This window comes from Barbus barbus (genome assembly GCF_936440315.1).
Source record: "Barbus barbus genome assembly, chromosome: 9".
NCBI lineage: Eukaryota > Metazoa > Chordata > Actinopteri > Cypriniformes > Cyprinidae > Barbus > Barbus barbus.
This window is the reverse complement of record NC_136737.1, coordinates 13610245-13623787: the sequence shown is the minus strand read 5'-3', so window position 1 is coordinate 13623787 and position 13543 is coordinate 13610245. Positions and strand designations below refer to the sequence as shown.

The 13543-nt window shown below is 35.8% G+C and overlaps 1 protein-coding gene across 4 annotated transcripts in view; it reads right to left on the bottom strand.

The window, feature by feature from the left end:
* Positions 1-3475: 3475 nt before the first annotated feature.
* LOC306874529 (AP-3 complex subunit delta-1-like) overlaps positions 3476-13543 on the bottom strand; it is a 31490-nt gene continuing 21422 nt past the window's right edge. The window contains exons 24-34 of one of the 4 annotated variants that reach the window (XM_079424648.1): positions 13089-13142; positions 12322-12423; positions 10939-11094; positions 10792-10839; positions 10600-10620; positions 5451-5640; positions 5283-5371; positions 5108-5193; positions 4255-4376; positions 4087-4166; positions 3751-3993 (exon numbers count right to left, since the gene is read on the bottom strand). In XM_079424648.1, the coding sequence (XP_079280774.1) occupies positions 3898-3993; positions 4087-4166; positions 4255-4376; positions 5108-5193; positions 5283-5371; positions 5451-5640; positions 10600-10620; positions 10792-10839; positions 10939-11094; positions 12322-12423; positions 13089-13142 (1044 nt within the window). In that variant the 3' untranslated portion in view covers positions 3751-3897. Of the gene's footprint in view, positions 3994-4086; positions 4167-4254; positions 4377-5107; positions 5194-5282; positions 5372-5450; positions 5641-10599; positions 10621-10791; positions 10840-10938; positions 11095-12321; positions 12424-13088; positions 13143-13543 lie in introns of all 4 variants that reach the window. The other 3 variants (XM_079424649.1, XM_079424650.1, XM_079424651.1) reach the window with 3 other exon arrangements.

Here is a 13543-nt window from a genome sequence, read left to right as displayed (position 1 = left end):
CCTCTGAATCACTGGCAAACTCCAGACGGGCCTGTACATGTGCTTTCTTGAGCAGGGGGACCTTGCGGGCACTGCAGTCCAATTTCAGTCCTTCACGGCGTAGTGTGTTACCAGTTGTTTTCTTGGTGACTATGATCCCAGCTGCTTTGAGATCATTTGACAAGATCCTCCTGTATAGTTCTGGGCTGATTCCTCACCGTTCTGATGATCATTGAAACTCCACGAGGTGAGATATTGCATGGAGCCCCAGTCCGAGGGAGATTGACAGTTATTTTGTTTCTTCCATTTGCGAATAATCACACCAACTGTTGTCACCTTCTCACCAAGCTGCTTGGCGATGGTCTTGTAGCTCATTCCAGCCTTGTGTAGGTCTACAATCTTGTCCCTGACATCCTTGGACAGCTCTTTGGTCTTGGCCATGGTGGAGAGTTTTGAATCTGATTGATTGATTGCTTCTGTGGACAGATTGTCTTTTATACAGGTAACAAGCTGAGACTCCCTTTAAGAGAGTGCTCCTAATCTCAGCTCCTTACCTGTATAAAAGACAACTGGGAGCCAGAAATCTTGCTGATTGATAGGGGATCAAATACTTATTTGACTCATTAAAATGTAAATCAATTTATAACTTTTTTGAAACGAGTTTTCCTGGATTTTGTTGTTATTCTGTCTCTCACTGTTCAAATAAACATACCATTAAAATTATAGACTGATAATTTCTTTGTCAGTGGGCAAAACGGGCAAAACCAGAAGGGGATCAAAATTTTTTTCCCCCACTGTATCTATCTCTCTCGCTCCCAATATTTATCTACCTGTCTAGATCTCAACATTTGTCTGTCGTTTTATCTATCTGTCTCTCTCCCTCCCAATATCTATCTATCCATCCTCACCCTACAAGAACAAGATATATCATAGATAAAATCTAATTCAAATTTCTCCTAATGAATAAGGTTTTAATATTACGTAATAGACAAACCAGGAAATGAATTTGCTTTAAGCAGGTTTAAAATGATTTATAAATAAATACTCTAAGTATTTGTAACTGCTCACACATGATTACAAACAGGAAACATAGTCGATCAAAGAGAGGCAAACATTTGGTCTACATATAGATGTATGAATTTATTGGTGCACACATAAAATTATAGCATCCTTCTCAAAATCTTTTGCGTGGACCTCTCAAAAATGTTGCTTGCACATTATTGGTCATTCTTGTAGTTCATTTATTCATCTTAAAACATTATATTACATCATACAGTCGGAAAATACATATGAAGGAGTTGGACAGTACCTTCAAACGAAGAGCAATGAGAGTATATTTAATGATAAGCCAAATCCAGCAATATCTGCACTACAACTTGCCAGAGGGAAAACCTTATTAGATTAGCTGGGCCACTTCACTTGAATCACATATAACGGCTAAAGTATTCATATCTATACGGACCCCCTAAATCCCCCCAAAACCCCTCTACTGATATTTATAATAATTTAATGCAAAATGCAATTTTTTAAAAACATCCCAAGACATTTTCTGAAGTTTATGTACTCATTACAAATAAAAATACATTATACCATCAAAAGGTGTAATATGGTGAAGCCAACTTTTACGTAAAAAAGAAACTAGAAAATAATTGCGACAATCAAGGAATGATAGGGGAGTTTTCTATGCAAGTGTTCATGTATTAGTCAAAAACAAACAAAAAGTAGGCAAAAGTTTACATTCCTACCCATGCAAGTTATACATTTCAATGTGACTTGTAGCACAAAATTCAGACTTGTTAATAATTACAGTCGCTTCTCTCCATATCAGATGATTGTGTCCTCACAGGACCTGTAAACCATAGATGTTGTTTTTCCAGAAACGTTCTTTTAACCTGCTATTCAAGTCACTTCTTGTTGATGAACTCACTCGTACGATGGAAAACACTTGCAAGGTACCCTCAGGACAACGTCAGGTTTCATGAACAGATCTTCACTATTTTGATTGCGTCCTTACAACCAAGTGCTACAGCATGCTGGATCAGACAGTTAAACACAGGAATTACTTACAGCATGTGCCTGAATTAGTCAGTACAAGTTCATTAGTGTGGAAAAAAGGCATTTAACAGCATTAAAAAAAAAAAAATTAATTGTAATCTGCAAATGTACAAGACGGCAGTTCTAAGAGCTGAAGAACACATGAAGCATGAGTTTGGATGGTGTCAAAGCCACAGTGGCGTTTGACAGATGCGATACAGACCGAGGAAGTGCACATTTAACTTTTTAGGCTCCCTTTAACAGCATTATAATCTCAAGACAGGTATTAGAAACATACAAGGGGTCGCTTTAATATAATACTGTCTAGAAACATGAGATACTGTCAGTGTGTTAAATGGTATGTTTAAGGAATATTTGGGGTTAAAATGTTTAAAGATGAATGCTATCAGAAAAGAATTTCGAATAGTACTTTAGTTTGTAAAAAGTATATATATATATATATATATATATATATATATATATATATATATATATATATATATATATATATATAACCCAAATCAATTAACCGCGTCAAATCGATTAATCGCATCCAAAATAATTGTTTACATAATATGCGTATATGTACACATATATATATATATAATATATATATATATATATGTGTGTATGTATGTATGTGTATATACACACACACCCACATATACATATATATATATATATATATATAGTAAATCAGATATAAATATATACACGTGTGCATTTATATATACACCGTTAATACACATTATGTAAACACTTATTTTGGATGTGATTAGTTGCGATTAATCGATTTGACGCGATTAACCTATTTGTCCCCCCCTCCCCCCCAACAAACTACAGTACAAATTGAAATTATTCTGAGGTAAACAAGAGATTTCATCCTGGTGGTGTCCATTAGGGTTGCAAAGGGGTGGAAAATTTGAGTAAATCTCTGGAAACTTCGCAAAAATGGAAAGTTTCCAAAATTCCTGAAATGTTTCCGGAATTTACCAGAAATCTTCCACCTCTTTGCAACCCCTGCCTCCATTAACTGGAACATAAAAGTACAAGAATTACTATATCGGATTTGCGAGATGTCAAATAATCAGATTTTGTTCATTTCGCCACTATCACTAACCGTCATTTATCCTGAGCAAGGTTTGTTAGTGTGCAGTTTAATTAACTATATGCAACTGTAGTATTATCTCCCAACATTAGGACACAAATAGTAGGCCTATCACATGATATCGCTAATATCACGTGGGATCGCAAGTATAAACGTGGTCTAGAAATGCAACCCTGTGTACCTATATGTCCTATATGCGTGTGACTAAATGTGCAACTGCACTTATGAGTGAAATTAGTGCTCAGAGGCAGTTAAGAGTTTGAGGATGGGTTGAGGGAAGGATGTTTCTAGGCCGAAACCAGTCCTGCAATGGCTAGCCTTCGAAAAGAGCAACGCATACGTGACGAAACTGGTAAGGAACAGACATGCTGATGTTTAATGCAAAGAAAGGCGATGATGGAGTTCAGGACAGAAAAAAAATGCAACAAACAACACAACGCAAAACATAAAAAAAAAAAAAAGCACACAACTCAAGCATCGACAACAACCAAAATCCAGTTCTACCGTTAAGACAATGGAAAGAACGTCACAGAGACGAAGAAGATGAGGAAGAGAATGAAGAAACACAATGCACATCGGAGGTCGAGGAGGGGAAACAAAGGCAAGAGAGGGGCTTGAAATTTGTGGTCTTAAAAGAAGAACAGCAGAACGACTGATCCAATAAATACAAAGGAAGAAGAGGGACACGAGTCTCAGAGTGTGATATATGATTCTGAGCTGGGATGGGGGTTCAGGGGGTTTCAGAGCGGCGAGGGTGAGGGGTCTCTCAGACACAATCAGCATTCCGAGAAGGTCTGCTTGATCTCATCCAGCACATTCCCCAGCAGCGATGGCTCGTCGCACTTGGCGTCGATGGAGACCGTCTGATCGGACTGGATGAAAGAGAAACATAGGGTTTTAATGAAATCAGAAATCATCTTCGGAATTAGAATCATAACGATTCAGTTCATATTCCAGATACTCACGGTTTTGACTAGCAAACAGACGTGGTGACCCTGAATCGACCTGCTGTACATGGAGGCGCAGGAGTCAATCCTCTCCACAACTGCAAACACAGGAAACAAGAGAAGAACTGAGTTAAGGGTGTCTGTATTTTGAAAGGTATCACAGGCGTCTTTGTGAAGTCGGCGCACCGGAGAAGTGATGGTGGAAGCAGATCCTGGCCAGCAGGTGGTGGAAGGGCATGTTGATCCCCTCTAGCCGTAGAGAGCTGCCCTTCAGGTCGCCCGGCTCCAGCAGCTTTGCATATGCGTCACTGACAACACAAGGTATTATTACTACTACTAAATAAAACTTGAAAACAAAAGAAATATTACAGTTTTTTATTACTACAATTGCTATTAAATATTATTAGCATTTAAAAAAAATAAAATATAACATTCATAATAATACTTTTATTTTAGAGTACAACTCAAAAATTACAATACTAATATTTATGGCTGTCTTCATTTCTTTAAAAGTCCCCCTGTAGTGAAAATCAAGTTGTTTATTGTATATGTGGTGTTTTTAATGATTTTACAATCCATTAATAATAAACACCATTGTTGAGTATTTTCTCCTTAAAACTGTAGTTTCCCAAAGTCTGTCTCAGAAACGCAGTTTGAAACAGCCCTTTTATTGCTACATCAAAAAAATTCAACAATCAATCACGTCAAGTGATAGATTCCAATCATTACCATATCATGCCAACAAGATCAATCAGTAAGTTTCAGTACAGTGTGTCTAATTTGACATTTGCACAACTATTTAGTCAGTGTTGTCGTGTTAATGTAGCAGTGATGTGTTAGGCTTCCATATCCATTTGTACAAACGTGGCACATATTCTGAATAATTTGTTGTAAATATTGTCAGTATTTTAAAGTGCCCACAATAACAATAATAATATGAGAGAGAGAGAGAGAGAGAAAGAGAAAGAGAGAGCTCCACATACATATATACAGCGCTCCATGTAAGAGTGGTTTGATAATGTGGTAATGTGTTGCTCACCTGTAACAGGGGGTGGTGATCAGGTATGACGTGCATGTAAAGTGCAGTTTGAAGTCCAGTTTCTCATGAGTGGAGGATTCGTCCGACTGCATCAGAAAACAATCAATACACACATCGACACTGGAAACATACAGAAAAGCATGTGCTTTCATGAGCGTGTATGGGAGTTTCTCACCTTAACTATAAAGGTGAGGGTTCCCTTTAGTTTCTGAGGCATGACGATACTCTGCACTGAGAACACGAAGCGGGCCTCGTTCGAAACCCCTGGAAAAAGATGTGAAGACATGAGTGAAATCTGCCTAAGTCCAGTCAGTGGCGCTCTCAGGAGCGTGGCTGTCCTGACCTGGTGGCAGTTGGAAGGGGACGGTGAGGCCGTCGTGAGGTCCGGCTCCCTCCGGCCGCTGCAGTTTGGAGTTGAGGGAATCCAGCACATTGAACTCCATTGACTTCAGGAAGTTGTCGCTCTTGTTCTCGAAGATGACCGACACCACAACTTTGCTCTCATCCTGATGGTTGCCCTGGATGTCGTACACCTAGAGAAAACAAAAGATGTTTTTAATGGAGTAGGAAAGTGTTAGGAGGCCAAAACAAGTAGATCACACCAACACACGTAACACTTGGATCTCAGCGGTTAAAGAAGGCCAGAAGAAATGGGAATATAACTAGCCCAGGTCAAAGGGAGTTTATGCCTTTGATATCATTATCATCATCCAAAATGAGGAAAAGATCACATCAGCCTTAACTATACCGAACAGGGGTATTTAATAACTAATGTTGAGAGTCAGAGCTCGAAGATGATTGGACAGTCTTGGAGCACTCAAAAGACTTTAGTCACAGCAGACACCAGATTTAATTTGACTTTAGTGCATTTATGTTTATGGTGTTAAAAGTTGTGTATGTACATGTTTTTATTTTTTACTAATGTATATAAGTGTATATGTATGTGTATATGTATACATGTATGTGTACGTGTATATATGTATGTGTATGTGTGTATGCATGTATATGTATGTATGTGTACGTGTGTGTGTGTGTGTGTGTGTGTGTGTGTGTGTGTGTGTGTGTGTGTGTGTGTACACGCGTATATGTATATACACATACACACACTCCCCTCCAAAAGTATTGGGACAGTGAGGCCAATTCCTTTATTTTTGCTGTAGACTGAAAACATTTGGGTTTGAGGCAAGAGATTTACATACTCTCTGGTTTTCATGTTGGTTACACCTCTTAACTATAAATACAGTTTGAACAGGCAAAACCCAAATCTGAAACTGAGCGTAGACATTCAGTGTTAAATATTGTTTGAATAATCATTGTGATAGGACACACCTGGGCAACAAAATACACCTGTCAGTCACATGTTCCAATACTTTTGCTCACATGAAAAATGGGTGGGTTCAAACAAAAGGTGATATCATCCAAGTTGTGTGTCAGATCCAGATGTAAATGCCCGGAAATAAAAGCTGGCATGTGTAGGGGAGTGTGTGTAATATATATACTGTATATACACATACATACACACACATACAAACATACACACACAGGGACGGGTTGGGAGTAAAAAATGGCCCTGGATTTTCTCCCAAATAGGCCCACCACAACTACAAAAGTCGCTATATATCGCAATATTGCTGTAATCCTGTCGCATTTATGGCAAATAACATCACAAAACCCATGGGGACCCTGCTGACAAAAACTACAGAAACCATCACAGAAATTCTAATGATTTCCACTACAAATACCATTACAAACATTACAAACTATCAACTTTTAACCATTAAAATAATTAATGGTTTCTGTAGTGTGTTGTGGGACATATTGCATTAGGATTTACTGTTTTTTTTGTTTTGTCAATTACCAGTAGAGACCAACAGGCACCATTACAGTTTCCACTAAAACCAATACAATTCTCATTAAAAATCAGTAAAACCATTACAAATTATGTGCCGGTTTTTATTTCATTTTTTTCAGCATGGGATTGAAATAAATATAGATTATTGTATGAACTAAAATACTTAAACTATAAAGAGCAGAATGCAAAATGTATAAGAAAATGATAAACAAACCTAGAATCTAGAAACCTGAAACAAAAGAAATCTTCAATTTGAGTATATGCCTCTTTGTGTGTGTCATGTTAATCAGACTAATCACCTTATAGGCGACTTCATTTACTGTATTTTCTAACTCAATATCTCTCAAATGTAACCCCTTGTAGAATCACTTAAGGCAGCGGCTAGCACGAAGTGAAAACATATTTTCTTAGTGATAGATGCTATTTACAGGATTTTCTGCCATTTATTATTTTCTGGACTTCTCAAGAACGTCCACATGGCCAGTTCGCCCCTGTATATATATATACACACTATATTGCCAAAAGTATTGGCAAGTGTTTGGTGATGAGTTTTTAGCTCAAGGTCTGGATTTAAAGTCACACCAGAGGAGTTCAGCTGGGATCAGGACTTGGCTTTCTGCAGACCAGTCAAGTTCTTCCACACTGACTCAATCAATCATGTCTTTTTGAACCGTGTCTTATACACAGAGGCATTGTCAGGTTAGAATCGAAAAGGGTCGTGTCCAAACTGTTGCTATAAAATTATAAGCACGCAATTCCATAGAATATCATTATATGCTTAAACATTAAGATTTGTACTCATAGAAATTACTAAAGTAGTCAAACATGTTCATTAGAAGGGGGTGACCCAATACTTTTGCCAATATAGTGTATATTAGGGGTGTGAATCTGCACTGGTTTCACGTTTCAATTCGATTACGATTATCATGTCAACGATTCAATTCGATATCACGATGCATCACCATTATATCAAATTTATTTTGGGCATTAAATTATATAAGCAGGCTACTTTTTAAAAAAATTGTTAATGTATTAAATAATTATTGTTAAGAATTCAAAGTAAATATAACTTCAAAACATACAAGAAAATATAAAGTAATAAAGGGCAGAAAATACCATTTCAAGTGATAAACTAAAAGCACTTTCAGTATCTGGGAGTGTTTTAAGTATTGAAAGTTTACAGATAATCATAGGTACGGGTTTTTCTTTTTTCCTCAGCACTATTGCCATTTGATTTTATGGATGAGATAGCCACTGGCAGCTTTAATAGACTGCATTCCCACTAATGCACAAAAGCCTGTATGTGTATATCAGATACACATATATACACACACATGCATACATACACATCTCTATCTATCTTTTTATCTATGCATGTATATATACATTTAATATTTTTAATGTTGATAATTATTACACATTCTTTATATATAGTTTTATCTACATTTACTAGCTATTGTATAGCGTTTATACAATAAACATTTTTACAAATGTTATATTTATTTTTTAATGAATTTTACTTATATTTAGAATACATTTTTATTTATATACAAAAACAAAGATACATACACACACACACATATACACACACACACACACACATATATATATACACACACACACACATATATATTGTATATACATTTATTAGAATATCTATTGTATAATGTTTATACATTAAAACTTTCTATAAATTGCATATTTATTATTTATATATTTTATAAATGTATTATATGTCTATTTATTACACATTATAGTTATTTATACTACGGGGCTGTTGAATGCTTGAATCTGATTGGCTGACGAACGGTCTAAGGTGTGCAATTGTTTTCACAGAAATGCACGGCGAACGTAGTTCCAGGCACCGTATTACATGTCCATATCACTCCGCCAAATGATTTGCGTTATTTCAAAGGTCCTTACATATGGAATTATTTTTGTGTCAATAAAAATTAACATAACTTTATAAAAATGAACATAACTTTAGAAAAACAAACGTAACTTTTCGAGAAACGATCAAAAATATGCCATTACAAAAGAAGAAAAACACAATGAAAATGAAAAAAAATAACTCAGTCGCACAAATGTAACATGCTCTTCAAATAGGCTTAATTCTTTGTTAATGATTTGCCCTAACCAAATGTAACAATTTGGGTGAAATGGAATTAAATACCCGTTCAAACACTCTAGGTGAGATTTCCAATTCAAAGAGTTCTGAGCTCATCTTATTCAGATGAGCTCTCTCCTGAGAGCTCATCTTAATAATAATATAAACCAAGCACGACGTATTGCACACAAATCACCGCGGCACGAATCTATGAAAATCATTAACAAAGCCACTGACGTCTGTACTTCCAGGTCAGAGAGCAGCTGTCCATCAAAAGCTCACTAGCCAATCAGAGTGGATCACTGTTAAGCCCGCCCCCACGAGAGGTTTGTGCCAAAACAGCAAACGAAAATTTGCGAAGCGTAAGCGAAATCTGTAGCAACGCATTCAGAATCCACGATTTGCGAAAACGGATCTATGAAAATCATTAACAAAGAATTAAGCCTATTTGAAGAGCATGTTACATTTGTGCGACTGAGTTAATTTTTTTCATTTTCATTGTGTTTTTCTTCTTTTGTAATGGCATATTTTTGATCGTTTCTGGAAAAGTTACGTTTGTTTTTATAAAGTTATGTTCATTTTTATTGACACAAAAATAATTCCATACTTACAGCCTAAAACAGCAAAAGAACCAAAACCCACAAGGACACTGTCCAAACAAATAAATATAGTAAAGAAAAGGATAAAAACCATGCCTTTGCCACAGAATTACGTTTTATAATGTACGGAAAGCACATAGCCTATCTCTCCCGCTCTCTCTCCCTCACAGACAGTTTGCACACACCTTAACATTAGCGCTACTCTGACGATTTTATCAGTAACATAGTTTAACAATTTAAAAACTACATGACTTCTCACAAGCGAGGTAACAACAATGGCGCTGTTCGTGAAGAAAATGAACTTTAAGTTTCACTATAACTACACATTGCTGCCGAAAACTACTGAGAGACGCACAGACTCACAAGGTAATCTCTCTGTCTCCTCTCATAACTTAGATATCAACTGTATTAACTGCATTAGTCTGCTATCAACAGCTTAAGCCTCCGTTATGGTTTAAATGACGCTTTGGAATTAGCAACGGAGGCGTTGATGAGATGCGGATGAAATAATCCTACTCACAATAGAAAACGGGACGAATGCTTTGAAATATATCATCTGATCAATGTCTTGAGGTGTGGCAACCGTAGTATAAGCAGAATAACTGACTTCGGACCGTTGAATTATTAGAAAAATAATGCACACCCGAGGTGTAACGTGAAATTATTCCTTACATATATTATACGTAATTTATATATATTATAAAATACATATAATTTGTTATATTGTATACTTTTTATTAATATATTTATAACACATTTTTATTTAGAAACTACAAAACAGAAGAAACATAAAATACCATATTATTTAAAAAAGGCACAAACACAACGGTGCAACATGACCTCTTGACCTTATTTTTGTTCATATTTGGTGTCTATTGTGACTAAAGTCTGAATCACAGCAAATTAGTAGCAACAGTTCTGTTCTCATGGTTACCTGATCAGCATCTTCTTTCATCTTCAAACATACATACAGAGACACATGAACAAGACATCGTTCATAAACCACAGACCAGAATCACTTCAGCAAAAACAGCAGCCGTGTGTGAGGATCATGCGATCTCAAATACAGGCTGAGCTTCACGCTGGTGCAGAGGACAAACATCCGACCACATCACGCCACACTCACCATTTTGATGTAGGAGTTCTCAGCAAGCAGAGAGTAGTTGGACATGGGCTGAAACGAGACGGAGGCTGGGTAAGTACAGGATAAATGTGCTTTTACTTCCCATTTTAGTGACACAGAGTGTGATTGGCTGTCTAGATAGAGACTCACCGGCAGAGGCTCCTCCTCCTCCACAGTGCCGTTCTGCACTGAATCCTCGCCTCCGGCGTCACCGTGATGGTGATGATGGTGGTGTCGCTTCTTCTTTTTCTTCTCCTTCTCCTCCTTTTCTTTCTTCTGCTTCTTCTTCTTGTGTTTAGAGGATTTCTGAACAGGAAACCAATAGACAGTTGGTTTAATCTGGTTTCAATAGAGCACAACTATTTTTTTGTATTCTTCTGCTGATTTTTCAATAGTCTTGATCTCAAGCAAAAACCAGTTCCCAGATGAATCAAAACACCATTACCATTCCTTGCCTAAACATACATACATACAATCAGGAACATGTCATGTGACCTGCTCATCCCATCAAGCACTGCAAATTATTACATTTAATCAGCAACACCAGTACAATATAGAACTCACTGACGATAAGCTGAAGTTTATTCCAATATATTGTTATTTTTTTGTTAAATTAAAAATAAAAAGGTACATTTCATGTACTTCATTTCTAATGTGCATACATATACATATAGTTTTTAAAAATGTTAATATTTTTGTTATTTATTTAAATAAATAATTTTAGTGTTTTTTTTGTTTGTTTAAAGATGCATAATTTCTGTATATAATGTTTAATGTAATTAAACCTTATTTTTAAAGTATATTGAAAACACATTTTTAATGTTTAAAATGCATATATTTGTTAATTAATGTTTAATTTAAATGTATATATTCATATATATACACACAATGTTTTAAATTAATAATATTATTTGTTCTTTATTTAATGTAAATGATTTCATTTTTTGTTCAAGACGTATAATTTGTTATTTGTTTAAACTATTAAACATTTGAATTGTTAAATGTTTAGTTAAAATGTTTTTTTAAAACTGCATATATTTACAGTTGATTAATGTTTAATTCAAAAGCATGTCTATTATTACACAGACATGTATTGTTTTTAAAAATGATAATATTTTAATTTATTTATTTAATGTAAAGACTAATCGTTTTGTTTAAAGATGTACAATTTATTATTTATTAAATGTTTAACGTAAATAAACAATATAATTGTTTGTTTAATTAAAATAATGTGTATGTTTTCTTAAAATGCAAATATTTATTTTTGATTGTTTAATTTAAATGTATGTATTGTTTACACACACACACTATTTATTACACAGATTTTCACAAACATGTTCATTTGAATATCTACTTAATGTTTAATTTAAATCAGATTTTATGTTTATTTTAAAAGTATTGTTGTTTAATATATTGTTATTTAAAAGATCATTGTGTTTATTTAAAAAAATGTCTAAAGATGAACTCAGCACTGCCAGTGGAACAAACAGAAAACCAGTTTTTAAAACAAAACAGCACTTGTGTAAGCCCCACCGTGTCCTCTGGCTCTGTGTCTTTAGGCTCATCAGGTTCAGACTCTGGGCCGGCTGCAGAGCTCGTGTCCACAGCAGCAGCAGACGAGGGCGCCGTCACCACCTGCAAACAAACACACACTTCCTACTTTCAAAACCGTCCAGAAACCGGATGATCAGCTACACTATGAAGCATGCAGAATTAACAAAATCATGATCAACAAGAAGAAAAGCTGATTTAATGTTGTTGAATTGTCACACTGGGAGAAAATGATGAAGAAGTGCTGAACCTGCAGTGAGAAAGTGATATTTTGGCTTTTTCGCTTTTGAAGTCTGTGTCACATTAAGAGGAACTAAACTATGATATCTGGACAGATAAAAAAACCCCAAAAAAGTACATCAAATCCTTTCTGAATGTAGGTGACCTACATTCTGTTCATGAGGCAATACTGAGCTGTTTGAATGGAACCACAAGAACTGTCAAGAGTGCTGGCTGTTTATGATAATAAAAAACAACGATCATACAAGAGAAGCGTCCCACATCAGTGATTAAGACACATTTACACCTCTGCACGTGCACACATGCATCCTGAACTAAAACAAGCAAACGCTAACACGCACAAATGTGCCAGACCTGTGAAAAACAGTGGAAAATAAGACGGGTGAGACAAAGAGATTGGCACATCAAGAACAGCGAGAGACCAGAGGAGGGAAAACACGAAACAAACGCTCATTAACAACAGGACAGACCAGAGGGGGAGGAGAGGGAGAGAGCGTGAGGGACCGGACCTGGGCGGCGGGGGGGACAGGAGCGCTAGAGAGCCAGAAATCCACATCCGATGCCTAGAAGAGAAAAGGCAGGGTGGGGAAAATGATTCCAATCCCGTCTGACTCGAATAGAACCCCAAACAAACTGTCTGACAACCTCAGAAAAACAAAACCAGCACATATTCCATCACCATGTCTGTTACAGCCACTTCAATAGCTGTTCATTTTACACAACGCAGTTTTATTATGATGTTATATTTCAGTTAAATTAATTTAAGAATGTATACAATGTAAATGTGGACATAATTTGTTTCCATAAGCAAATATAAATATTTTGGTTAACCCTATAGGTGGTATAGATTTTAAGTAAGCAGGAATTTTTATAGTCAAATATCAATAATTAATTAATTAATTAATTAATTGTTGAGGTTAACATTGTAAGACTTACATGGAAGAAAGCTAATTATTAATTAATA